Raw genomic sequence first — 26,370 nt, 5'->3', positions numbered from 1 at the left:
CACCATGAAGTGTGTACTACAGGCAGTGAACAGACTAGTACAACTAAGCAGATGCCGTATCTATTGAAACTGCATTTCATTTCCTCATAAGTTTCAATCACAACAGCAAATTATTCTGTGCAGAGCTGTCACCACGATTCAACAAACTTAACTATGGCATCCTTCCACAAGATGTGTGTTAAACATTAAAAAAAAAATTACATTCTGGAGCTTTAAGTGCCAAAACCACAATATGATTATGGGGCACACCCTAGTTCCGCACTCCGGGTTAATTTTGACCACCTGGGTTTCTTTAGCATGCACCCAATGCATGGTACACAAGCGTTTTTAGATTTTGCCATCGAAATACGGCAACTGTGGCCGAGATTGAATCTTCAACCTTGGGCTTAGCAGCGCAACACCAAAGCTACTACGCCACCATGGCGGACAAGACGTGTGTTGCAATACCACATTTTGACATAGGCTGTTCACAACCGTAAGCATCACATTATTAAAATATTCCGGCACAAGGATTACATATGAATCAATTTCTAGTGTGGTGTTGATTCAGGTTTGGTCAAACACTAAGTACACAGTGCAGAAGTAAACCCAAACAAACATCTTTGTGGGTTAAACTAGGCATTGGGTTTCACTGATTATATAGCAAACCCTTGTTCAGGTCAAATGCTATGGTCTGGCTGAAAGGGTGGTTGCAACAAGGTGGTGAACAAGGATTAAGATGGCCTCATGTTACATCTTTTTGAGCGAAAAAGCTGGCATCTGTCTGGAGCAGCGAAACAACACCTAACTTCCCGTTGGCTGCAAAGCCATGTCAAGAGCAAGTCTCGACAGGGTTCCCATTGGCTGCGATGCCACGGCACGAGCGCGCCTTGATGGAGCAGAGTGGGTGAAAGGGGACACCTGCTACTGCGGCAAAGGGCCAGGTGTTACGTGAGGGGAGAAGGCATCAGCACGTCACTCACGCTCTCGGTAGCCTATATTATCCCTGCGTTCTTTGTCCGCGCAAGCTCTCACATGCTTTCTAATTGCGTCTCGGAAAGGCCTAATCAAAACGCAGCAAGCCTCTCAACGTACTCGCTTGCCCCTGAGGAATTCATAACTAGAATGACTGCTCAGCGGCGTTCCATTGGACATTAATACTTTTGCATCGACAACTCATAAGAAGTGCTTAGGTGTCCTGGGACTTTTTGTATCATCACCAGCACCTACACATCTCTTCCTGGCACACTACATAATTCACAACCTCAGTGAACCTGTTATCTGAAGGAACAGTTCCATTGAACTGAAGGAACAGTTGACTTTTAGTAGCTACATTTCCATGGATATGAGAGTGGCACATCGCATCTTGTTTCTAGCACACTGCATCTATGTAGGGTTGCCAACTCTCAAGTGGTTAAAACCGGGATGGCAGACGGGGAGGTAGCTGACAACGTCCGGCCCTCTCAGTGCCAGGAGCCATCAGTCTGTATGTCCAACAAAGTAGAACAATTTTTTATTCATACCTTGTGTGCTGCGTCCACCTCAGTCGAAGAAAACCCAGCTCAAATAACTGAACAAAGTTAAACCTCAATATAACGAACTTCGATATAACGAAGTATCTAATTTTTCAAAAACGTCTTGTCCATAGAACACCATGTATTTTGAACCTCAATATAACGAAGTGTGTTTGCATGCGATTTCAATATAACGAAATTTCCCTGCTGCCGCAAAAGAATGCCGAGACAATAAATGGAAACTTATATGGACACAGATTGTCAAATGATTCAATTACAAGCGGCTGCTTGCAAACGCACCCCACAAATCGCGTGCTGTGCAACATGAGCGACTGCCGAAGTGCAACCGAATCATGTTCCGTATAAAGTCCAAGTACGATAACATCCTATAGCGTCCCGTGCACTGTGTGCTTTAGGTGCGAGTGAAAGCTTGCGAGGGTGAGATGAGAAGGTGGCTTCGCAAGTGCCTACTTCCCGAGCGAGCAAAGGGGAAGAGGGGGAGGGGAGAAAGCTTGCGGTAACACGATCAAACGCGGGCAAGAGAGTGGGTGAGGGGGCGTGCCGAGTGAGGAGTAAGTTGGCGTGCGTCTTGGCCATGGCTGCGCATGGTTGTAAGCGCGGCTGAGCGCATACGCAGCCGCGCACTCTGATTTAGAGGTAATCTGCCGTGTGTGCAAAGAGTGTGTGCACAGCTATCTTACTGTGCGCTTAGTATTGGAGCTTGCGTAATCTCGAGTTTCGGTGACCCGTTGAAGCGAGAGGTAGACAAAGCATTTGCTCCCTGCTGTTGGCACTTTTTCTGATAGCATCGTCCCAGTGCGGGCGACGCTATCAGCCGATGGCACGGAATGCACGCGAAAGCGTGGTTGGTTTCGCTTAATTCTCACAGCCAAGAAGATATCGTCAACGTACACTGTGGTCCTTTATGAAAGGGAACACACGAGCGCATGGCCTGCGCTCCGCAGCGGCTGCCTACGGAGCCATCAACCAACAACTTATGAAAGCACATAAGCTTTCGGCGTCATCTATTGGCAAACAAAATAACGAGTCATGGCCGGTGGCCAAGCGCTGCTAGATTACGCTCCCTCTGCGCCCGCACAACGGGCGATGCCTGCAGTGCGTCGTCTGCCGCCAACAAATCAAGTGTGGTACGCAAGCACAAGTCGTTATTTTGTTTGCTAATAGATGACGCCAAAAGCGTTCATGCTTTCTTTAGCTGTCGGTTGACGGTGCTGTAAGCAGCCGCCGCAGAGCGCAGGCCATGCGCTTGTATGTTCCCTTTCATAAAGGACAACAGTGTAGGTGGCATGAAACCGTATCATTCGTCACAGACTCTCAAATTTATCAAAATGAATTTTCTTAATCAAATTTGCCTTTTTATATTGCCCAATAATTCGGAGGATTCCACGGCCCCTTTGCATGCAAGAAAATTCAATAGGCGACTGCACTTATTTGCACAGAAGGTTGAAGTTCAATAGAACGAAATTTCGATATAATGAAGGAAATTGCCGATTTTACTGACTTCCTTATATCAAGGTTGAACTGTTGTTTATTCTCTCCCTCTCTCCTACCACATGTCGTGAGTTACAACAAGAAAGATCCAGTACAGTTCCTTGACTAACATGGCTATCACTACAGGTAAAGGAATTGTGAGCGGTTAAGGCCTACAACAGAAATGGAACTGCAACAAAAACAAAACTACCTTTATTCTTTTGGCAATGCAACAGAACACAAAAACAAGAATGTGCAAATGAGCTGTCAGGCATTATAGAAAGGAAATCCAGCCTATTTATTATATAACGTAAAAAATCGAAAGCCAGGAAATTTAGCTTTCCCTACTGGGTAAAGCCGGGACACGGGACATTTACTCAAAAGTCTGAACTGTCCCACTAAATTCAGGACGGTTGGCAACCCTACATTCATGTAAAGCGAGGCAATGTGCTAGAAGATCTAATTGCATTAATGTGCTAAGCCAAGGCAGATTGAGAAGAGTGCTGCCTCATGAGGTGCTTGTAAACACTGGTGCACTGCATCAAGGGACAGGAAAAATGAGACCCCTGCAAGCATGTACTCTCTTCCATTCACTGTCAAAATGTGCACGTCAGAAACAGGTTCCCGCTTCCCTCAAATCAATATGGCTTCAGTCATACTGAAAGTCAGTTTCTTAGTGGTACATTTCAATCTTCTGTCCATACAATGGGAAGCATGTGTGCACACCAAAACCTAACTTTGTAGTGCAGCTGAGCTTGTTTTGCAGGTTTATTGAAGATGAGCCAAGATCATCCTCTGTAAGCAGCACAACTTTTGATAACTTGTCATCACTAGGGAATGGGTTAAGCAACAGAATCATGCTTTGCTCCATGCTTTCCCCCATGTCCTTCCCACAATGCTTCCTTTCACCATACACAAAGGTACCAAGGCACTATAATACTATGAGCGTGTATAACCCATATGAGAGTGTATCACGCAAAATGCCACAAGCCAGAGTTATTTAGCTGGTTTTATTACGGGGCAATTTATGCACAAAGCTGCGATGACTTTAAATGCTGTGTCACTGAGTGCATCACTACGTGATGCAGAACTTCTTGTGGTCAATGATAAGAAGAAGGAGTAATTTATCTGCAGAATGATAAGGCATGAATAATGCAGGTATCAGATATTTTTAGACAGAAATTTTCTTTTCTGTTTAGCATGGCAACTTACACCATCAAAAGCTATACAGTATTTTTATGTGGCATGTCACTGACCACATCACAACCTCCAGCAGAACTCTATTTTCATGATGACAAGACAAGTGTTCTGGTAAAATTGCCATCTTTGCAGAGAAAAATGAAATGGTACTGGGAAGGGGGTCAAGTGAGGGAGAGGCATGTTTCAAACAAACTGAAAACAAAGGTAGCCATATGCTGAATAAAAACTTTGTATGACTGAAATTTATTCGAAGGCTTTGCGTGACATATATGATATACTCATCAATTTCAGGCTGTGTTGGGTAGATGAATGAACGGTGTTTGTTCCTATCACTCACGCGGCTTAAACTAGTCGTGCAAGTTGACATCATAAACTCCAACAGGTGGTTATTGATGAGAAGATGTGAGTGAAGGAGAGGATACGCTTGGACTAATATAAGAAAGAGAGAGAGAGAACATTTATTTGGACCATTGAGGTCATTGCTCTTGAGGTCGAGTGGGTGGTGTCCTCATTCCAGGACTCCAATGGCCATGGCTGCTCGACGTACTTGCTGGACGAGAGCCTCTTGTCCCGCCAGGGTATTGTCGGTCAGCTGTACCTCCCACCGCTCAAATGACGTGCTAGGCGTCTAGTGTTGAGGTTTGCCCCCCGCACCCCCATGAGATGGGAAAGAATGTAGGGTGTGTGTCGCCACACCAGGGGCAGATGCCGCGTTATGTGTGTGGGTACATTTTGCTGTATCTGTGTAGGTTTAGGAATGTGTTGGTCTGAAAAAGTCTGAGAGCTACTGCCTCTTCAGTGCTGAGCTTTCTGTGAGGGGGAGGATAAATCCTGCGGTTGAGTCGCTGGATCTCGAGTCGGCCGCAGTAATTGGATGGCAGGGGCACGAAGGTAAAGGGTGGGGATTGACGAGACGATTGGTTTTCTCCCGCTTGGTTGATTAGTGCTCGAGCTAAGGCGTTCGCCCTTTTGTTCCCCTCCAGTCCCGCGTGGCCCGGCGTCCACGTGATTTGATGGTATTCTTGCAGCCTCAGGCCTAGAATCTAAGCTGCCAGCAGCGGTTTTCATCCATTGGTAAAATTACGGCAGGCCTGTTACAAGTCGGTAACGACATGAACTTGCCTGCCTACCCTGTCTTGTTGCTTTATTACTAGCGCTGCGACTATAGTCTCAGTCACAGCTGGGGTCTCTGCCCTGATGGACTAATATAAGAAAGCTCAGAAGACAACAAAACAAGAAGGAAAGGATCCGGTTCAGTCTTGCAAACATGATGGCAAAAAGCTTAATGCTTTCCCTACTGCACCCATTCGGCTTAGCTAGCCCGATAAGGATGGTTTCAAACATCATTTTTGAGACCTTCCTCGCTGCTCGTGGACACACTGCACTACCTGATAATTAGTAGAAGTAAACTTTTGTTTTTTATAGAGTTTATTTTTTTCCCTGCTTGCCAACAATTTTTAAATGGGCCCTGAAGACACGCACCCATCAGAAATGAGAACGAAAATACCTGCCCCCATAAGTGGTATACACACTCCAAAACATTGCAGTTCTCACGATTCGGCTGCATCTGCAGCTGATTTTATCGACAGTTCAAGCAACAGTGACTCGGAGGATGCTGCTTTTTCATCCGACTGATTCTGAGAGTGACTATAATGGAAAGTGACCTGGAACTTGAGGATGCACTGCTATGTCGTGCTTCTCCGTCAACTGAAACCATTTAGCACTAGCCAGCTAACATGGAAACATACCAAAATTGAAAGAAATGTTATGACAGCCAAGTGCAGCAAAAAAACAGTTTACAGCAAGACTTGTGACGCTGCCCTGAATTTCACATCGAGGAACTGCTTTGCTGTATGGCAAGCTCAACTGTAGGGCTTCCAATTAGATTTTGGTAGTAGAAGTAGTTTTCAAGCAAAAATCTTTTTTTTTTTAGATAGGGGCTATTAGTGAAACATTTTGTATATCTCAAAAATCTTTTAGAATTTTTTTCTTTTTAGATACAAATATACCTTTACAAGTATTGCACAATTTTATTCCACAACCTTGCTGCAATAACACTTTTGTTTGGGCCAGTTGGTTCATAGCTGAAAACCATCCTGTGTACCTGTGCCTTTTGTCGATGCTTTTGTGCTGCTTGTCAAGGTTTTCACCATCTTCTGTTTGTTAATTTATATATTTTTTACCTAAATCTCGTTACTAAATGTTTTATGCCTCAAAATCAAATTAATTCTGCTTTGCTTTCATGTATTACATAAAATATTGAGTGCAATAACTTCTTCAGAAAAAGAAACTCTAGTGTAACCTACAAATAGCGGCCCATTTCCACCTGGTCGGGAAAGAGTTCAGAAATTAAGAATGAACATGCTTGTGACAATTCCAGGAATGAAAGTGGTCAAGGTCTTTTGGTTGTTTTTTTTTAGCAGAAAACCCCATTATGAAGCTGAAAATATGTTTTGGAGCTACTTTACAAAGCTCAAAATGAGCGAAATACAGGCAGATTAAGGAAACCTGTTCTTTATTTGACTTTCTAGAACAGCTTTAAATTGCACAACGTCTGTGCCAGCTAATGAGGCCAAGAAATAAAAAATAACACAGGCTTTCATAGGAACAGCACTGAATCTATGGTAGCAGTGTTCATAACAGTTTCATTTCATTTGTGTGTGTGTTTGTGTGTGTGTTTGTGTGTAAAAATAGCGAATTATATTCAGATTTATTTAGCTATGTTTCATTAACTAACTTCATTGACAATGTGTCCTTATACGCCTGGTAACTGCCTACGCCCTGAGCAGGATCACCTATGTCGCCCCGTACCTTAGCCTCAATGCAACTGACAAGCTCAAACTCAATACCATGATCAAGAGGGCCTATAAACAAGCCCTACATCTTCTCATCACCACCTCTAACGAGAAACTGGACGCCCTCGGCATTCATAACACCATAGACGAGGAGCTTATTGAAGCGCAGCGTATTAGCCAATACGAACAACTCGCCAATTCTACCACAGGGAGGCACATTCTAGGCACCCTAGGCATACCGTAACCTACATCACCAATTTGGACCAAAAGTACCCATCCCTCCAAACATTCGTGCTCGGCTAGTTATCCCGCCCATACCTCGCAATATGCACCCTCAACACAATCCGGAGCGACGTGCAGAAAGAGCTAAACAACTACAAAAGCGCTATGACCAAGCCGCTGACGTAACCTACGTGGACGCAGCAGAATACCCCAACCAAAACGCCATGGCGGTCGTCGCAGTCGCGAGTTCGCAGTACCACCTCGCCGCGGCAACATCAATATTCACCACGTAACCCGAAGTAGGAGAAGAAACGGCCATCGCTTTGGCCTACGCGGCTACCAATGCACACTGCATCATCAGTGATTCAAAAACGGCCATTCGTAACTACACAAGAGGACTGATAGCACCCCAAGCGCAGAAGATTCTCTCTGGCACTCCTCCCTCAAGGCAACGCCGCGTGCAGATCATCTGGGCCCCTGGTCACTCGGGTTTGGCTGGAAACGAAGCCGCCCACGATGCCGCCCGAGCTCTCGCACACCGGGCGCATCATCCTTCTTCTGCATCTTCCGATCCCGACCAGCCCTCTGTTCTGCATCGCGGTCACGCACGGGACCGAATGGTCACGTTCAGAGAAATTCTCCTGCACTACCGCAGAGAGCGGTTACGCTACCCCCCAGCACACAAAACACTGAGTAAGTCTCAATCCACCACTTGGCGACTCCTTGAGACACGAACTTTTCCGAACCCCGTGCTTTACAACCGCATGTACCCCGATGCATACTCCCCACTCTGCAAAGCGTGGGGAGTATGCCCACCAACGCCTCCCGCACTAACACACGCATCATAACTACGGCCGAGCAGTGGGAGACATTGCTGCTCAGCTTGGACCCAGAGGAGCAGCTCTGGGCCGTCCGGATGGCCGAAGACGCCGCTAGAAAGCAAGGACTGGCCGCCGTCTGAGGAAGGGGGGGATTGGGGGTTAGTCTCCCGACCCCCGCCACCCCTGAACCCCATCAAGGACATAATAAAGTTTTATCTTTCTCTGTGTCATTGCAAAGGTTGTGGCACAAAACTAGTAGCAAGAATATTTATGTCATAACAAAATATAAATGCACGAACACAAGATTGTGAAAACCTTGACAAGCCGTGCAAAAAGCATAGACAAAGAAGGCACAGGTACACAGGATGGTTTTCAGCTATGAACCAACCGGTCCAAACAAAAGTTTTATTGCAGCAAGATTATGGAATAAAATTGAACAAAACTTGTAAAGATACGTTTGTATCTAAAAAAATTATAAAAGATTTTTCGGATACAGTTGCCGACTGATTTTTCGGACTCCGAAAATTCGGACATGCTTGATTATTGGGTCCGCTTCGCGGCACCCCCATTCTACCCATAGACCATAATGTACAACAACTGCTGAAAGTTCGGATGCCTTGCAACCTCTTGTCTGATCTTTTGGACACTCCTTGAGCCAACTTGATCGAGAGCACCATGCATCGACTCTGACCGGTGCATGGTTCAACTTGCTGAATGCCATTTTTGTTTTGAATAGAGCCTCCTTGCTGCCCCACGAAGTGGCGCTACTGCAAATCCCCACTCATCATCATCGTTTCTGCCTGGTTCGATAAGCTGGCTACAGCAGTTCTGGTCTCAGCTTAGTAAGCCATGTCAAGACAATCCAGCAGCTGATTTGTTTCTTCGTGCACGACACTGCGAGTAAACCACGTTTTTCGTTTGTGCGACTGGTGTCGGCGTGACGGCGTGATGGTGTTTGCTTTGTGTGCTGTGTCGAGATTGCGGAGATCAAACGCGGCATACGGAAACATTGCGTCAAATGTCTAATGGCGCCGACAGTGCCCGCGCATACTGCTCTGGGGAATGCCGGCAAGCGGGTGCCGGGAGGCCAAGGATTTGTCGCCTTCCGACGTGCTCCCTACTGACGCCGAAAATGTTCTGCCGAGACCTGCGCAGTGGTTGCATTGCAATTCCGGACACCGTCTCATTTGACAGTTTCACAGGTGCTGACACTGCTGTACTGACATGCGCAGAATTCAACGACGGCGAGATCATTCGTCAGGTTTTTGCTGCACCGCCGGACGATGAGTCCGAGTCGGAAGATGACGCACCATGTGCTACGCTGCCGTCATATGCGGAGCGTATACAAGCAGAGACTGTGGTTTCAGCTGCCTATAGTGACCGTACGACCCTCTACGAGATTCAGGATGCGTGTAGACAGAACAGCGTGCAACGGCGCATTCACGATTTCTTCAAGCCTACTGCCGAGCCCGAATAAGTGCATGGAAATAAAGGATTTCATTTTTTTTCTTAATCTGCTTTTTTGGACACCTGTTCATTCAAACATTTCCGCAGTCCCCGTGAGGTCCGAATAAACGGTTGGCAACTGTATACAGTGCTTGAGCTGATGATGTGATGAAGTGTTTTAAAAAGTTCATCACCGTAAACAAGTTGTATGTGATTAAATGACAGTATGTCACTAAATACTAATGGCAACAGAAGTGGCAGCTCAAATGGCTGCAGGAAAGAGTTCTAGTCAAATGACAATATCCATGAATGCCTAAAAATGAACAAGGTAATCATGAGCAGTAATTCATATTGCTGGCCATATATTTTTATTGGTTTCCAAATGACTCTGGACTGCTTATTTTGAGTTCTTCTAAATGAGATTTACATTTAAACCTTAGCATTTACAATACCACTTGAAGTATAAGTCCCTTTCCAGCTTTGTTTATAACAGACATGGGAAAAAAGTTAGGATGCTTAGAATTGAAAATAAATATTGCACACACCAACTTCAGCCAAAGAAAGGAAATAATCCAGCTGGATGGAGCACTTGTTCCTGCCCTCTATGCTCTGCTCCAATTGCAATACCATGCAATGCTAAATGCCACCTTGGATAATGAGACGTGTTTGACATGTACAGCATGAGGCAGTGCAGAGTAGCTTGGATAAAACAAGTCTTTTACTATGCCTAATATAACAGTATGAGCAAGGGCAGACTTGCAAGTGTGGTCAACAAAGCATGGCTTACCAACCACGCTTACAACAGCTTCTCATCACCAAGGCGACGCGCTTTGTTCACTTTCAGTCAGGTCAGGCCTCCAGGCCAGCGAAAAAGTCTTGACTTTGTGGCCGAAGGTTCTCCACAGAGGACACATCCCAGAACTTGACACGTTGGTCGTGCGAGCAGCTGGCCACGAGCTGCCCATCGCGAGACACCGACAGGCTCTCAACAGGGAAGTGGCCATGCGAACCTAGCACGCCTATGCACTTGTTGGGGAGCACGCTCGCCACCCTGCGAAATAATCATAACTTCACTGTAATGTTCCTCTCGTCGATGGGGAGTGAACTAACTAGCAATGAAAGAGTAGTCATCTTTGATATCCGTCAATTTCCCAAACGCACAATTGAGGAAGCTGACAGCAAGAAAATAAAATGCACTCATGCAGAACAGTGGTGATTCAGTTAATTTTGACAATTATCAAAATACGCTTTCGACACAAAGCTCTTCTGTTCTCACTGCTAGAACAAGCTTGCTGGACAACTGGTAACATGTACCACCAATTATAGAGGCCTTCCTTCAGCTCTTCAGACTGGTTGCTGCAATTTTACGACCCAGTGGTTCCGAGCTTCCAATTCAGAACGGGGCATTACGACATAATGTGTACAGTGAAATTTTTATACAGTTAAACCTAGATATACAGAAGTTGGCAAAATTGTCATTTTGCTTCGTTCTACAGCAATTTCTCTGCACCAAAACTTTTTATGCAAGTAAGTAAAGTTGTCGATGGATTTTTTTTTACACGGAAGAGTTCACAAAGCTTTCACAAAGCAAAGTTATAAAACGTTAAATACTTCGTTATATTGTGAACTTCGTTATATAGAGGTTTACTGTATAACAAATCTCATGGGTCAGCCAAAAATCATTCATTATTTTGAGATACTGCCTCGAAAACACGCAAATTAACCTTATAACTAAATTCAACAAGAAATATCACCTACATTTGCAAGAGGCTTATCCACAAATACATTTATGCCAACTACAAGGACTCCACACAATACACAATACGAGTGGGAATGCACATTTATGCGAAGAGGTTATCTCCGCCTGGAGTGCACACAGCTCGTACAGACCTCGATTCACTTAATACAACACAAGCGTGTGCCCGGCTGCAAGTCCGGAGATCATAACAACTGTCACCAACAGCGAGACTACACACCACAGTTCCGAGCATGTTCCATGTGCAGTAGAATGAAAAAAAGCACGATGCTGCAGGGTGCCTGTAATCATGACATGGTCATTTTTGAGTGCGCGCCGATTGTCACACATGAACATTGCAGTGATGCGTTCCTTCAGAGCAAAGACAATGCATCTTGAGCTGTCATGCGTGCTACATGTAAGCTCCCTGATAATACAGGTGACTGCCACTGAAGTGCACAGTGAGTACTTGCATACCTGAGATCTGTGCATGCATTTCGACTACACATGGCTGCAAAAGTTACTGAAGCCCCAAAGGATCCACAAATGTTTTCACTTTCCTTGTGTCATTCATTGACTTGCTGATCAATCTCGGCTGTTGGTGGCATTTTAAGCAAACTCACCTTTCACCGGTGTTATTTTTTCTCAATCCTTCAAGACTGCAGAAAAACAAATGCGATCTCATGCCCTCAGTTCCAGTAGTGCTGATGTGTGTAGTTTCTGTTTCTGTGGGCAACCATCACTCAGGGCAATGGCGATGGGGCTGGCATGGATTTGTAAGCATAGCCGCCCAGGATTATCTGCTGCTGTTAGTGGCGTGCCGAACTTCTGACGGCTTCGTAAGTCACAAGTGTGCGCAATATTTACAAATTTGTTATTTTAAGGTGCTACAAAGGCAGAGAAAGCATAAAATATTGTTGCGAGGCAGAGACAAGCACGAATGGTGTTTATGCAAGGCAAATGCTGAAGGCACCAGCTGACACTAGAACATCGCAGCCGAAGCACAGTAGCAACAACAAGACTTCTTCATCATCCGTCTTTTGTCTGTACGCCCTGTTCTGCATCGCGACACTATGCCGCCGGGGTTGGAGCGCTACCCAGCGCAAGTGATTATGGCCCGGCAAAGACACACATGTAGGGCTTTAAACAGGAGACATGAACAACATCAGTTCTTGGCTGTACGGACGATGGGCCTGGCTCTTCGGGAGCAATCTCGTACGTCACATCTGAATGCTGTCGCAGGATTCGGTAGGGACCTGAATATCATGACAGAAGCGTTTCCGATAGGCCCACACAATGAGGTGGTGACCACAGGAGCACGAGGGAGCCAGGTAAATACTGCATGTCCCTATGGTGCATATTGTAACGAGACTTCTGGGCAGCCTGGGAATCAGTGAGGCGAGCACGGGCAATCTGACGCGCCTGTGCTGCCATAGAAATCGCATCGCGGGCATAAGCGGTGTGCGACTGTGTGACCTATGGAAGTACAGTGTCCAGGGGCAAAACAGGATCATGGCCAAATAGTAGATAAAACGATGAGTAACCTGCAGTGTCATGGCAGGACGAATTGTATGCAGGTGACATATGGCAGAGCGACGTCCCAGTCCTGGTGGTCTGGAGAAGTGTACAGTGCTCACGGAATGAAATAGGACACGGAGCATTTAGCAGAACCCTACATATGTGCAAACTACGCGAGAGCACCATGTCATGTTGCTAAGAATTTGGTCACCAAACGTGACGAGGACTCCGGTGTAAGCGTTCGCGCCATAATTACGTCGATGTGACACGAACTGCAGCCAATTTAAACGAAAGTATGCGCACTACTTAGCCCTAAATTGACGCGTTTCATTCCGTGAGCACTGTACATAGCTAGCATGTTGGTAAGCATTCTGTTCAGTCGCCCTGTGAGACCGTTAGTCTATGGATTGTAAGCAGTGGCTATTTGATGTTCAGTAGAGCATAGGCGGAGGACATCATCAATGACCTTTGACAAGAAGTAACGTCTGCAATCCGTCAGGAGCTGACGTGGAGCACCATGGTGCAGGATGACGTTGTGTAGGAGGAAATCCACAACGTCAATGGCACAACTTGTAGGCAGAGCTCCCGTAATAGCAAAACGCGTGGCGTAATCAGTTGCAACTGCAACCCATTTGTTGCTCTTAGTTGAGAAAGGGAAAGGGCTAAGTAGGTTGAGTCCCATGCAAAAGAAAGGCTCAGTAGGAATATCGATGGGTTGTAAAAGCCCAGCTGGAGCAATGGGAATGGGCTTCTGGCGTTGGCACAGGCTGCAAGCAGTCACATACCGGCGCACAGAACGGTTGAGGTCGGCCCAGAAGAAACAGCGCCAGACTCAGTCAAAGGTGTGAGTAACACCCGAGATGCCCAGCGGTGGGTGTGTCGTGGAGTTGTTGAAGCATGGTGCGTTGAAAGTGCCGCGGTACGGCCAGCATTAGGTCAGCACCATCAGGGTGCAAGTTGTGTTTGTACAGGACTCCATCGGAAATACAGAAGAGACGAAGGAACGTATCAGGAGTTGGCAAGCTTAACCGATCTATGATGGTTCGCAGAAAGGGATTACGGTGCTGTTCATCACCGATGTTGAGGAAACCTGAGATAAACATAACGCTGGTGTCGGATTCGAGGTCTGTAGCTTCCAGTGGGTCAACAGCGTGGCGGGACAAGCAGTGAGCATCCTGATGTAAATGGTCGGATTTGTACACCACAGAGAAAGTGTACTCTTGCAAGCGCAATGCCCAACGCCCAAGACGCCCTGTCGGGTCCTTCAACGAGGAGAGCCAGCAGAGCGCGTGGTGGTCTGTAATTACGCGGAAATGGCAACCAAATAGGTACGGGCAAAACTTCGCTATCGCCCAAACCAGCGCTAGGCACTCTCACTCCAAGATAGAATAGTTGCGCTCAGCCGTGGACAGAAGACGGCTTGCATAAGCGATAATGCACTGTTGACCACACTGAATCATCTCTGGGCAAGAACAGCACCAGTGCCATGACCACTAGCACCTGTACGGATTTCAGTGGGTGCTGAAGGGTCAAAATGGGCTAAAATTGGAGAGCTCATCAAGAGTATGATGAGTGCTGTGAAGGCTTCGGCCTGCCGCTGTCCCCACGCGAAAGTGACGTCGTTCTTTAAAAGCTCGGTGAGAGGGCGTGCAATGTCAGCAAAATTTTGAACAAAGCGATGAAAGTACGAGCATAAGCCTATGATGCTACGAACGTCTTTAACTGAGCAATGCACAGGAAAGCCTTGCACAGCTCGAACCTTGGCCGGGTCAGGTTGAATTCCATTGGCATTTACAAGGTGCCCGAGAACAGGTATTTCACGACGACCGAAGTGACACTTCAACGAGTTGAGCTGAAGTTTCGCAGTGCGAAACATAGCAAGGACCATCGGAAACGCTCACTGTGGGTTTAAAAAGTTGGAGCAAAAATGATTACGTCATCGAGATAACACATACAGATGGTCCACTTCAAGCCTCAGAGAAGAGTGTCCATCATTCTCTCGAATGTTGCTGGGGCATTGCAAAGCCCAAAAGGCAAGACTCTGAACTGAAAAAGCCATCAGGCATAATAAAGGCTGTCTTCTCACGATCCTTCTCATCAACAGCCCGAGCGGAGGTCAATCGATGAAACATTTTTCACCCCATGTAGACAGACAAGCGCGCCTTCGATACGAGGCAATGGATACACATCCTTCTTGGTGATCTTGCTCAGATGGCAATAATCAACACAAAATCTCCAGGTGTTGTCTTTTTTCTTGACGAGGACGACTGGTGAGGCCCACGGGCTAGTGGAAGGCTTGATGGTATTCTTCTTCAGCATCTTCGCGACTTCACTTTGAATGATGCTGTGCTCTGCGGCAGACACGCGGTACGGGCAGCAATGGACTGAACTTGCGTCGCTGGTGTGAATCCAGTGAGTGACTACGGCTGTCTGGCCAAACGGGCGGTCCTCAAAATAAAAAATATTGCGGTGACTAAACAGAATGCGCCTAAGGTCTTCAGTTTGAGCTGGAGAGTGGGCAGTGGCGATCATTTTATCGACATCGTGGTAGGGTGACGAAGCGAAACGAGAACATGCGATGACAGGGCTGACAGAGGCAGAAATAGTGGGCGTGGGCGGAGATATCTCGTACTCATGCAGTGGTGTCAGACCGGCCACTGTCATGTTACCGGGAAGAACATGTGCAACAGACCAAAAGTTGAGAATAGGAAGCCAAGTAGAATTATCGACAATGGTGACAACGGTACTTGGGAGCACGACGCCAAGCTGTAGGATAACGTCCACAAGGGGAGAGACGATGTAGTCGCCATCAGGAACATGTAGTCGAGCGTTAAAAGGTACAGTAGTAGCAGCTTGAGGTGGCAACCGGATGAATTCGGAAGAACAGAGGGACGGATGATGTGCGCCAGAAACAAAGTAGTTGTCAGAAGGAAGGTCCAACTGCACGACACCTGTAGCACAGTCTATTAGGGCAGAATGGGTCGAAAGAAAGTCCAGCCATAAAATCAGGTCATGCGGACAGCGCTCTAGCACAATAATTAAGACGGTGGTTTGATGGCCGGCAATCGTTATTCGTGCTGCAGACATGCCGACAACCGGTGGCGTACTGCCATTAGCAACGCGTACTGTGCATGGTACGGCAGGCATGAGTACCTTTCTGAGTCTTTTGCGAAGGGCGGCCCTCATTACAGACATCTGCGCACCGGCGTCAACAAGGGACTTGACTGGGACTCCATCCACCTCAACGTCTAATCCACTTCCGAAGCTAGGCAATGTGATCAGAGGATTTGCAGGCCAGGTCGTTGATGCAGCGCCATCTCCAGGAGCTGCACAGACTAGTTTTCCTGTGGCACGAACCCCGGGGAAGAAGAACAGCGAACCTGGGGTGAACAAGGCCGACGACTTAGAGGCGATGGTGACCAGCTAGTTCAGAAGGTCGGAGTCACGTTGTCGGTATTTGTAGCTGAAGGATACACAGAGAAACGGGGAGCACCTTGATCTGGACGGTCACATAGGAAGCTCCACCTAGGGGGTGATGATCAATGATGGCGGCAATGACGAGCAATATGTTTAACATGTGCACAATCGAAACAAATCTGCCTATCATCCGGTGTTCTCCAGTCGGCCAGGTTATGACGGCGAGTTGGAACCGCTGAAAACAGGAAAGCAGTGTTTGGGCAAGGCCAGTCATGACTGACAGCGGCATCATGAATGGGGCAGAGAGACGGGAGGCCTAAATTTGCTATCTCTTGTCTGACAACGACCTGTATACGCGAGACAAAACATGTGTTGTCTGGGCAATGCTGACGAGGAATGGTGGGAGACATTGCTTCAAGCTCACGACGAATGAACAGCATCAAATTTTCTTGTCCAGGCAGAGGAGGTCCATCTGGCTGTTCCTCACACGAAAACATCGAAGCTGTATTTGGTAGCCTGTTGAACTGCTGCATAATGCGGCAACTCTTTATCAGGTCGAAATTACAGCACTGTTTGATGACAGCGTCCACCGAGTCGTAGTTCTTGCAGATAAGCAGATTAAATACATCACCTACTATGCCCTGCAGGATGTGGCCAATCTTGTCGGTCTCGTTCATGTCTTTGTCAACTTTACGACAGAGCGCGAGGACATCTTGAATATAATGCCACGTAAGATTTTGTTGACATTTGAGCACGAGTCGATAGCTCCTTTTTCACTTAAGGCTGACGGCCAAAGGGCTTTCCAAAGAGGTCTAGAAGCTTCTGTTTGCAGATGTCCCAACTCATTATGTCGTGTTCGTCGGTCTCGTACCATGCTATCGCTTTGCCTCGAAGATAGAATATCACATTCGCTAGCGTTAGCCTTGGGTCCCACCGATTATTTTCGCTGACACGCTCATACCAGGAAATCCAGTCTTCAACATCCTTACCATAGATGCCATTGAAGGTCCCTGGGTCTCGTGGCTGGGACAACATGACGGAGGTCGGAGACAGCGGTACCGGAGGTGGGCGGTCAGTCATTGTGGCACTTTGGCTGTTGATCACTGTGTCAGGGCTCATGCGGCGACTGCTGCGAAGCTCCGTGTTGGTACCCCGCACGTCCACCAAAATCTTGCGAGGCAGAGACAAGCACGAATGTTGTTTATGCAACGTGAATGCTGAAGGCACCAGCTGACACTAGAACATAGCGGCCGAAGCGCCCCAGCAACAACAATTCTTCGTCATTGTCTCTTGTATGCACCGTCCTCTTCTGCATCACGAAAATATTGTTCATTATTTTGAAATAGTCGGTGTTTTGAACTTCCTGGTACTAAAATTATTTTCATTAATGGCATTTGACTGAAGATCTTTCAAATTCTTGTTAATATGAAAAAAATTGTAAATCTGAAGTTCGTAGTAAAAAGATTTCGCAGTACTGTAGTCATCTAATAGAAACATGCTCTCACGTCACATCATCCCGAAATTAAAAAAATAACATTCTTCCTACAACATTTTCAATGATGCGACATACTCCGTGAAACCTGTGCAGCTTCAGCCATCCAGATGCACAAATTGCATGTCCTCTCTGCAGTATCAAATGCTTTACAGGCTGCCATAAGATGTAAGGCAGTTCACTATTGAAGTCTAGGAACACCCAGCAAGAAAATGCATGAGATTTCAGTTTCTTGCCACGCTTTTAGGGAGTTTTGGATTTTGCGTGCTCAAAGTTAAGGTACGCAAAACGCCGAGCTTACAAAGGAACCCCAAAGGAGTACAGAAGACTGCAAGCCAGAAGTGCTGCTTTGCATATGCGAAGGTCCCTTTGGGTACTCAAACCCTTTTGCATATGCAAGATTGAAAACTCCCCTTTATATATATATATATATATATTTTTTAAGGAAGGGCAAGCCTTGGTCAGGTGGTGTACCACGTTTTGGCTCCCTTCCTTGGTTTGTGCCCAATGAATTGAAATAAGGTAATTTATGTCAGTAATCTTTCAATAGGTCATGCTTGTCAGCGGTTACAATAAGCACACATTCCAGTGGGACAAGGAAGAAGAAAGTTCTCTGTACCAAGGTTTTAGAGCATATTAGAAAACTGCAGGTAGACAGAAAATCCATAGCCTTTGTCAAAACAACATTCATTTGGGCTAGCTGATGCATACTTGAACTAGGAAAGAACAGCGCCAACTAAGACGATCACGAGCGGGAGAACGACTTAGGACAAGCTGTCATTCTCCCGCTTGTAATTGTCTTAGTTTGCACTGTTCTTTCCTAGTGGTGCTTACACAAGTTGCCAGTGCTTGCCACTGAGCAGCCCAGCCGCGTATACGCCGTAACAGTTATTCTGAAGTCTGTACACAACTTTCAGCACTAGTGCTCATGTGAATACACTGAAAATTCTGCTCATTCAGCTGTCTTTTTAGTTGGAATAGCAGATGCTGTCTTCTCCAGCAAAAAAAAAGAAAGAAACATGTAACGTAAATGCACTATTGCACCTGCTGCCACAAGTGAAAACGTACCGAACACGACCGTCAGCGGTGCCCAAGCAGAAGAGGTCTTCAGTGATGGCAACCAGACTGTCAACAGCCTGCGAGCGGCCCAGTGGCAGCCGGTCACCCATGTTGTCCCAGCGGCCCCAGCTGAACAAGTTCACACTACCGTCACCAGCACCGACCAGCACTTTACGGCCATGCTAAAAGAAAAAAAAGGAAAATAAAAGACAGAGAGAGAGAGACCACCATCACTATCATGCACATCACCAATGTCACTACACGAGAGTACCTATTCAACAAAGGTGTGAGCGGACAATTATGTTCTCGCAATCTAGGATAAGAACCTAATCAGGCAAACATTCTCATGTCCATATGGAACTGCAGAAATAAATAGACCAGGGACACTGAGCAAGGCACACGTCATGCAACACAATCAACAATCTTTTTTTTCTCTTGGGCATGCTTACATTTAGAACTCCCAAAACTTGAAAGAAACTTCATTATGCCTAAAGCCCTCTAATTTTTGTTATAGCCATCAGGCCTACAAACTAAAGCTACTGGGCACTAATGCAATAACAATAACTCGATTTCATATTTAGCAGGCAGTGATGTGTAAGGTACACAAGTAGTGTGTGGTCATAGAAGTCTCATTCATATCTATATCATATGTGGTCATAAAAGTCTCACTGAAGAGCATTTGGAAGTGCCATTGTTTTTGACCTGCAAAGCTTTCTAGAGAATAACTACACTTCATATATTAGAACTACAATGTGTGGACGTAAGGCTATGTCAAATCATGTAATATCTGTGCGCCTTTGTGCTTCCAGTGTGCAATATACAGTATGTTATGGTGGTGAGCTCAAGCGGTGTACAGTACTGCTGGTTGCATAAGCATGCCACTCTTCTCGTTCGCTTATAGATAGGCTCAGATCTGTGACGCTTTACATGTCACAATTATGTCATACTCCATAACATAAAATTAAAATATTTAAAGGGCCCCTGAACCACTCCTCAGGCTAGGTGAAATAACAAAGTCCACGGACGGCATACGCTGCTCCGAATGTCTCGGCCAAGTTTTGCTGTCATACATGGTGCGTGGAGCTCGCAAGCAGATTGCAAAGTCACCTTTCTCTCAAACACTCTATTTTCAAGAGAAGGCCCTGTCCTCACTCTCTTCGACATGCACTCTTTTGTCATTCCCTTAGACGGCTGCTATTGGCCGATAGCTGACATCAAGCTGCGGCCGGCTACATGGCGTAGATACCGCGGCCGCCATGGGGTGCCACCACGAGTCCACTGGCTAAGCGCACTGCGGCTCGCTGAGGACAACTGTATTTGGCTTATGTTTAGCGAATCATAGGCACCAAAGGCGGAAGTCATGGCGTCTATGTTAACATCCAAATGAAATTTGAACTGCGCGCCACAGTGACCTTTAGAAGGCAGAGCGTTGTGGGCACGCCCCACTGCGCCGTAGCCGTCACAGCGCAAGGCATTTAAGAAGGAACGGGAGCACAGTGGAGGCCGTGTTTAATTGCCAATAACTCTGCTTCTGCTGAACGCAATGAAGTACTTTTTGCGGCAAAGTATTTCTAAAATAGCCATTTTAAATTCAAATGCATTTCTCCACTTTGGTAAAAAGTGGTTCAGAGCACCTTAAATGTTAAATCAAAATGCATGATGTACCTTTCATATGGTACACTATTTTTCAGTTGTGAATGCACGCAGAAAGAGAAGTCACTTTAGCTTTTGCAGTGTTGCCTGCTATATGTGAAACAGAGCTTAGGTATTCTATCGAAAGCATAACAGATCTTCACATTAGCTGGTGACATTAGTTTTAACATTCACAGAGCTGTCATGACAACATTCTGCTGCACAACATCAGGGATTTTGTCAACTGAACATGCAAGAGGGCAAAAAAGTGCTTGCCTTGAGTATGGCCAGAGAGAGAAACTCGTCCTCGAAGGGTTCCGACTGCAATTGGAGAGCGCGCTGCCTCAGATTGAAGGCTGTCAGAGTCCCATCCCCGCTGCATGATCACCACATAAGACACTCAGGGCCACTCCACCACACAAGAATGCTTTATGAACCCAAAGCATTAGTTTCTTTACACCAGTGCCAGTTTACAACTTTCACATGGTCTCATCTATGGTGTTCTTTGCTGTCCTTACCAACCCCTCTCCTGTTCCACCATGCCCCAGCTATATGTGCAAGGAAGCCTTAGTTGACTTTCCTTGTTCATGCAACAAAAGGCCCGTCTAAACAGCTTTGCTTCCGAAAGACAATAGTAGCTCTAGGGCAGTCACTTCTTTCCTGCTACCAAATGCTTCCTAACGTTAGTTCTGCCACACTCAAGGTAAAGAAGAACGAGGAAAATTTAAACAAAAACCTATTCTAGTGACGAGTTTTAAAAAAAAGAAGCGAAACAAGACGCTTCACATGATGTGCCAGAAATGAAAACAGTTCCTGCTGCACAAGTTTGAAGAGCGAAGCTTAACGAAGCACTGTTAAACACTTCCAATGAAAATGACACACCACAGAAGAACAAATGTGACGTGTCAAACAAAAAGGACGCAGAATGACAGGTGACGAAGGAACACAATAGGTGAGTGAAGCACAGTGGCATGTCACACTGTAGGATGCCTGTTCTCAAATGCGCTGCTAAAGAGAAGTTATTGTTCCCAAAATGTATCTGCACTGATTCTCCTCTGGTGTACAAGAACGGAGAAATGGCCAGTGGTGCACCTGCTGTTAGACTTACTGGACACCTCTGGTTTCCTAAGCCAGTGGCAGCATGGCATGGTGCTATTTGCTCCAGTTGTGTTAAAGCAGTACATGCCCAAATTGTCCATAAAACAGTGCTTTCTCTTAGTCGATCCATGAAATCTTCTTCAACCGAATGACATTTTTCTAGCAGTCCGACAGTGATTTGTGGTTAAAACTAAAGTTCGGAAGCAGGACATAACAAAAACGACAATGAAGTGTCTTCAAGGCAGATTTGTGTAAATATCACGCCGTTAATGAGACTAGAAACACTAAGTCATTCAATCTGCCAAACTGCCTCTGCATTTCTCCATTGGAAGAGCATTGGTTATTAGCTATGAAAATGGTGGCGAGATTTGTTTTTCTTGAAATACTTCCATCAAGCATGTCATTCCCAAAGGCTATCTAGCTCTCACCGACTGCTGGATGAGAAACCTTGGGCATGTTCCTATGATGAAAGACCAGCTGATAGAGAAATACCTGCAATCACTAGGTATGTGCTGTGACCGACAGCTAGAAAAGTATTAACACTTCAATAAAGAAAGCTACATTCACAATATGATGTTTAATAAAGAGTCACCCCAGAGTGATGTTTTCTGTTATTGATTTGCTTGTCATCAGTAAGGAGTGGCCACTAGATCCTCCACGGTGTAGTCCAGGAATAAGCTTGCACTGCCTTCTGTTTTAAACAGAGTTGCAGTGGTATGCTGCGCATTGTTGTTATCATGCCAATATTAAGTGATGAGTTGACCCACAGAGTGGTATCCAGGAAATTCATTTGCAGCTGTGCACGTCTTTGCACATCTGAGTTGCTTGGAATACCCTTCTATGGCTTCTGGGATAAAGAAGCCCACTTGGAGTCCATGCATGATGCCAAATCTTGGCACCATGACACTCACTAAATGTTTTGCGGCTTCTCTGTAAACGTAGGAAACATGTGCAGCTGCATCGTGAAAGCAGGAAGACTGCATTTGGAAAAGGCTAAAGCACAAAACACAAGAACACAAGGAAGAGAATACCAAAGGGACAAGCACTTCCTTGTGGTCCTATGTTTCGCACTTCAAAGCTTTTCCAAGTACACTTCATTACCTGGCCCAAAAGAATATATACTATTCTAAACCAATCTAGCTTAATTTAGCATTTCTCTTTAGAGCCAATATTCCTCAGGTAATGTTCAAGAGTGCATTTAGTAGATTGTGGCATTCTTGGGCGAGTGAAATACTAAAGAGGATGATTTTCTTTTTGTTTGGTTCAGCATAGAATTTTGAGGTTGAATAACTTTTGGCGGCATAAGCAAACATTTGCAGTTATCTTTACATTGAACACCAGGACCACACAAAATATCCTTCAATGCAGAATTATTTACAGGAAATAAAGAAAGTAAGACGAAAATGTAAAGTTTAGGCATCTGCATGAACTGACCTGGTGGCCAGCAGTACCCTGTGGTTGTCACCTGTGGCCAAGTCACTGATGAAGTCATCACTCTCCCGGCACTCCATGACAGCAGTGTTGTGCCGGCGGTCCCACACCTGAAGAGATAGCCACATGCATGTGTATAGACCTTCGCATATCTACAAACACAGAGGCACTACACAGTCATCAGCACACTTCTCTAGAGCGCTCGAACTCTGTCGTTTGGGCTTCACTGGAACCATATACCAATAATGCTTGGTTCTAAATAACTTGCACCTGAATCTGCTGCCACACTGATGAAAGTGCCATTATCTTTTTTTGTCTTGCTGGTTACCAAGGCTTTAAAGGGTCCTTGAAATGGTTAGGACAAATTTTGTAGATGTGTAGGGTACAGCTATAGTAAAACATTCGCACCACAATTTAAGTGAAGCGTCTCATGTTAAGAAAGCTATGAATGGTTGCAAGTTACTTTCCTCCCTAGCCATGTTTTTTCACCTCAACTTGTTCACCGAGCGATCGGGGCTAAGCTCTGCCTTCCCTGGCTTGTGTGATTATGTGGCATCGTGTCACTTACTTCCAGTGTCTTGGAGCCAGCGTGCGAAACCTCTCCAGCCTGTCTGCTAGCCACGTGGCTGTCAATATCCAGCGAGAGCTATCCAAGGAGCGTGCATTGCGAGCGTTCTATCACAGCACCGAGGGTGTCCAGTATTCCAGTAAACAAAGGCGAGCTGGGCGTTTTGACAAATAGGCAGACACGTAAATGTGACCAGCCGAAGGGACCTAGCAGTGGCCTGCATGGTGCAGCCACCTAGTGGTGCAGAGCTTAACCCAGCAAAACACAGAGCTAACATTGCTGTAACCAAGTGTAAAACATTTTACCGCTAGAGCCAACTGCGCTAGTGGCATATTACTTCTAGAGGCAACTAGCTATCCGCTAGAGCCAACTGTGACCTACTGCAGCACTGGCATGCACCCAAAAAAAAAATATGCAGATCAATGCACAATTTGAAATGTGTGTGAAGTGAAGCTCTCATGAAGCAGCTAGTGAGAGGCTATAAATCTGCCCATTCCATACCTGTGCCTTTCGCATCTGAGTTAAGTTCAGCCATTTTCGGGTCTGTAAACACACCCAATGCACCATACACAAGTGCTTCTATGCCTATCAGAATGCAGCTGCTGCAGCCCGGGGACAAACCTACAACATTGCGGTAGCAGAATGCCATAGCCACTGAGCCAACATGGTAGGATGACCAAACAAACATCACATGGTGAACCATATGTCAGAAAATAAGCAAAGCAGGAAAACATTTAAAATCATATGACAATCAAATCAAAGAAAATAACATAAATACTAATGTCTGTCACTTATACAGCAAAACTTCCTTTGAAAAAACTGCAAGGTACTTAAAGAAATATTTATTCAAGAGAAGCATAAATAGTTTGCTTCCTACAGGCAATGGAATTTTTGAATTTTTTTTTTATCTGGACAGCTTGCTCAAGTTGTAGTTAACATTTCTAAACAAACTTTTTTTGAGCAAAACAAACAGGCACAAAGAAAAGGAGCAACACAAGGACATGTTGCTCCTGTTTTGTTGCTCCTCTTCTTTGTCCCTGTTTGTTTTGCGCAAAAAAAAGTTTGCTTAAAAAGGAATCTGTTCCAACTAGGCTGACTCACAGTTATGCTGTAGTTAACATGCCCCTCAGATATGTCCACAGTGCTTAGAATGTTGCCAAACAAGGGAACTTTGTAAGGAACTGTGATCATAATGCAAAATACAGTCGGTATAAGAATGCAGCAGCCCTCTGGAACATAAACTGAATATACCTCTTTAATCTTCTTACCCTGTCTTTGTTAGTCCCACAAATCCTTTTCCCAGCATGAAGTAGCAGGCTAGAGTCACATATCACTCAGACTGACCTCTCTGCTTTTCTCCCATTAACGTTCCTAACTCCCTATAAGTGGCACAGCAAATTGCAGGGGTTTCTAGGTCAACTACCCACAACCCTGTTCTCCAAAAAACTTCAGGCATGGTATGTGCATGTGGCACGCTGTGACTTCGCAACACTCCAGCACCCTTAAAGTGAATGCTTTGCTATATCATTGCTTATTAAGCTTTGTAGAGAATTAAGGCAACATAACATCATGTGTCTACAGTTGCGCTTAAGATGAGATGTCGGTGAAGTGATGAAGTACAAGGTACCTTGACATGGCCATCATCATCGCCGGACGCCAGCAGGTGCTCGTCCACAACGCACAGGCTGTAGATGGGTGCACTGCACCACCATAGTGAATCAGATCGGCTCACTCACGATTGAAGGTGCACTACTCACCTGTGGGCCTCTGGGAGGCGCTGTGTCACTGCACCCGAATTCAGATCCACCATGCACAGGGACTGATCCTTGGAGCCCGTAAAGAGCATTGAGCCATCAGCCGAGAACCGGAGTTTGCGGCAGGACGTGCGGTGGTGCGTCAGGTGCAGCAGCTCACGACTAGGACTGCCCAAGGCGTATGAATGGACAAAGGCATCGCCTTCCACAGTGCCAATAGCCACTGCATCCCGTGTCGGATGGCAGCAGACATCAGTAAGCAAAGTTTCAAACGGCATGTCATCTGGAGTTTCGCCAGAGCCGATCTGTGGCTCTGAGCTGGGTTGCTCCTCGGCATCTTCACTGCCGTCACTGCTGTCGCTGCTGTCAGACATGATCGCTGCAAGAGAGATTCCTAGTCACGCTTCTAAACAATGCTGGGGAGGGCGGGGGGTCAGTCGGCTTGATCAACAATCCGCCAACTTTAAAGCACTGCGCAAATAGATATAGAGCCCAATTTGAAGTGCAACATAAGGCGGGAAATTGCATAAGCATCATTCTTGAGCCTGCGTGCGCGCAGCAACAACATTTACACATGTTGCTACAATACTGCGCGTATCGGTTCCTATGACCGTCGATACACGTGTGCATGTTGACAAACCAACGCGTCTGGTATGAGAAGCATCGCACACTGGCCGGCGGACGCGCTACCGCACGTTTAGCGCTTCAGTGGCTCATAATTTTTATTCTTGCTTGTAACAGCTAACTTCTATCAATGTGCTGCAAACGAAGCGAATACAACGTTGGTCGCACACTTGACATCAACGTGATTTCGTGCTCCATCGACAAGCAAGTTGCATAAAACCGTCCCACGGAGATAAGTTTAACTCATTTAACCGACATGTTGCTCATACAAAACTGCACACATTTACACAACAGCGACAGACGTGTCCCTTAGCTACTTTTCCTCGTTCAAAGACGGTAAAGGCACTTCAGCCTTTACCGGAGACACTTGCCGGCAGTCGCAGGGCGATGAGATCACAGTTGTCGAAAACACCTTGCCGCGTGTTTTGGGGAGAGCTTTCCTTCGTCAACAACAACCCAGGAATTAAGCGTTTGCCCGCTCAAAACTGTAACGCGCGCTGCGGATAAAGAAGACCACCAAAACCTATCGCACGCGAGCCTAGCGTGAGCCCATGGGAGCCTTGGCTGCGCTGCG

General features: G+C 46.0%; 1 protein-coding gene across 2 annotated transcripts; it reads right to left on the bottom strand.

Annotated features, from left to right (window-relative positions):
• Positions 1-3,175: 3,175 nt before the first annotated feature.
• On the bottom strand, positions 3,176-26,354 carry LOC126536895 (WD repeat-containing protein 55). 2 transcript variants are annotated; one of them, XM_055073592.1, is made up of 7 exons: positions 26,155-26,354; positions 25,176-25,551; positions 25,046-25,118; positions 22,854-22,960; positions 20,598-20,697; positions 18,699-18,871; positions 3,176-10,519 (listed from the first exon to the last, which is right to left on the bottom strand). In XM_055073592.1, the coding sequence occupies exons 2-7, from the start codon at positions 25,544-25,546 to the stop codon at positions 10,318-10,320; spliced, it is 1,026 nt and encodes a 341-aa protein (XP_054929567.1). In that variant the 5' UTR covers positions 25,547-25,551; positions 26,155-26,354; the 3' UTR covers positions 3,176-10,317. The 2 variants fall into 2 exon arrangements, with proteins under 2 accessions (XP_054929567.1, XP_050039897.1); XM_050183940.2 differs by having other exon boundaries at positions 26,168-26,354.
• Positions 26,355-26,370: the final 16 nt, after the last annotated feature.

This window comes from Dermacentor andersoni, chromosome 4, assembly GCF_023375885.2.
Source record: "Dermacentor andersoni chromosome 4, qqDerAnde1_hic_scaffold, whole genome shotgun sequence".
Taxonomy (NCBI): domain Eukaryota; kingdom Metazoa; phylum Arthropoda; class Arachnida; order Ixodida; family Ixodidae; genus Dermacentor; species Dermacentor andersoni.
This window is presented reverse-complemented; position numbering and strand designations above follow the sequence as displayed.

What these genes read in the sequence shown, in the direction of transcription:
- LOC126536895 (XM_055073592.1), bottom strand. Translation starts at nt 25,546, where the DNA reads ATGTCTGACAGCAGCGACAGCAGTGACGGCAGTGAAGATGCCGAGGAG. An exon ending in TCTCTCTGGCCATACTCAAG is followed by an intron (nt 18,872 to 20,597) that starts GCAAGCACTTTT and finishes TTTTTCTTTTAG; the next exon opens with CATGGCCGTAAAGTGCTGGT. An exon ending in ACCGCTGACGGTCGTGTTCG is followed by an intron (nt 10,520 to 18,698) that starts GTACGTTTTCAC and finishes ATTATTTCGCAG; the next exon opens with GGTGGCGAGCGTGCTCCCCA.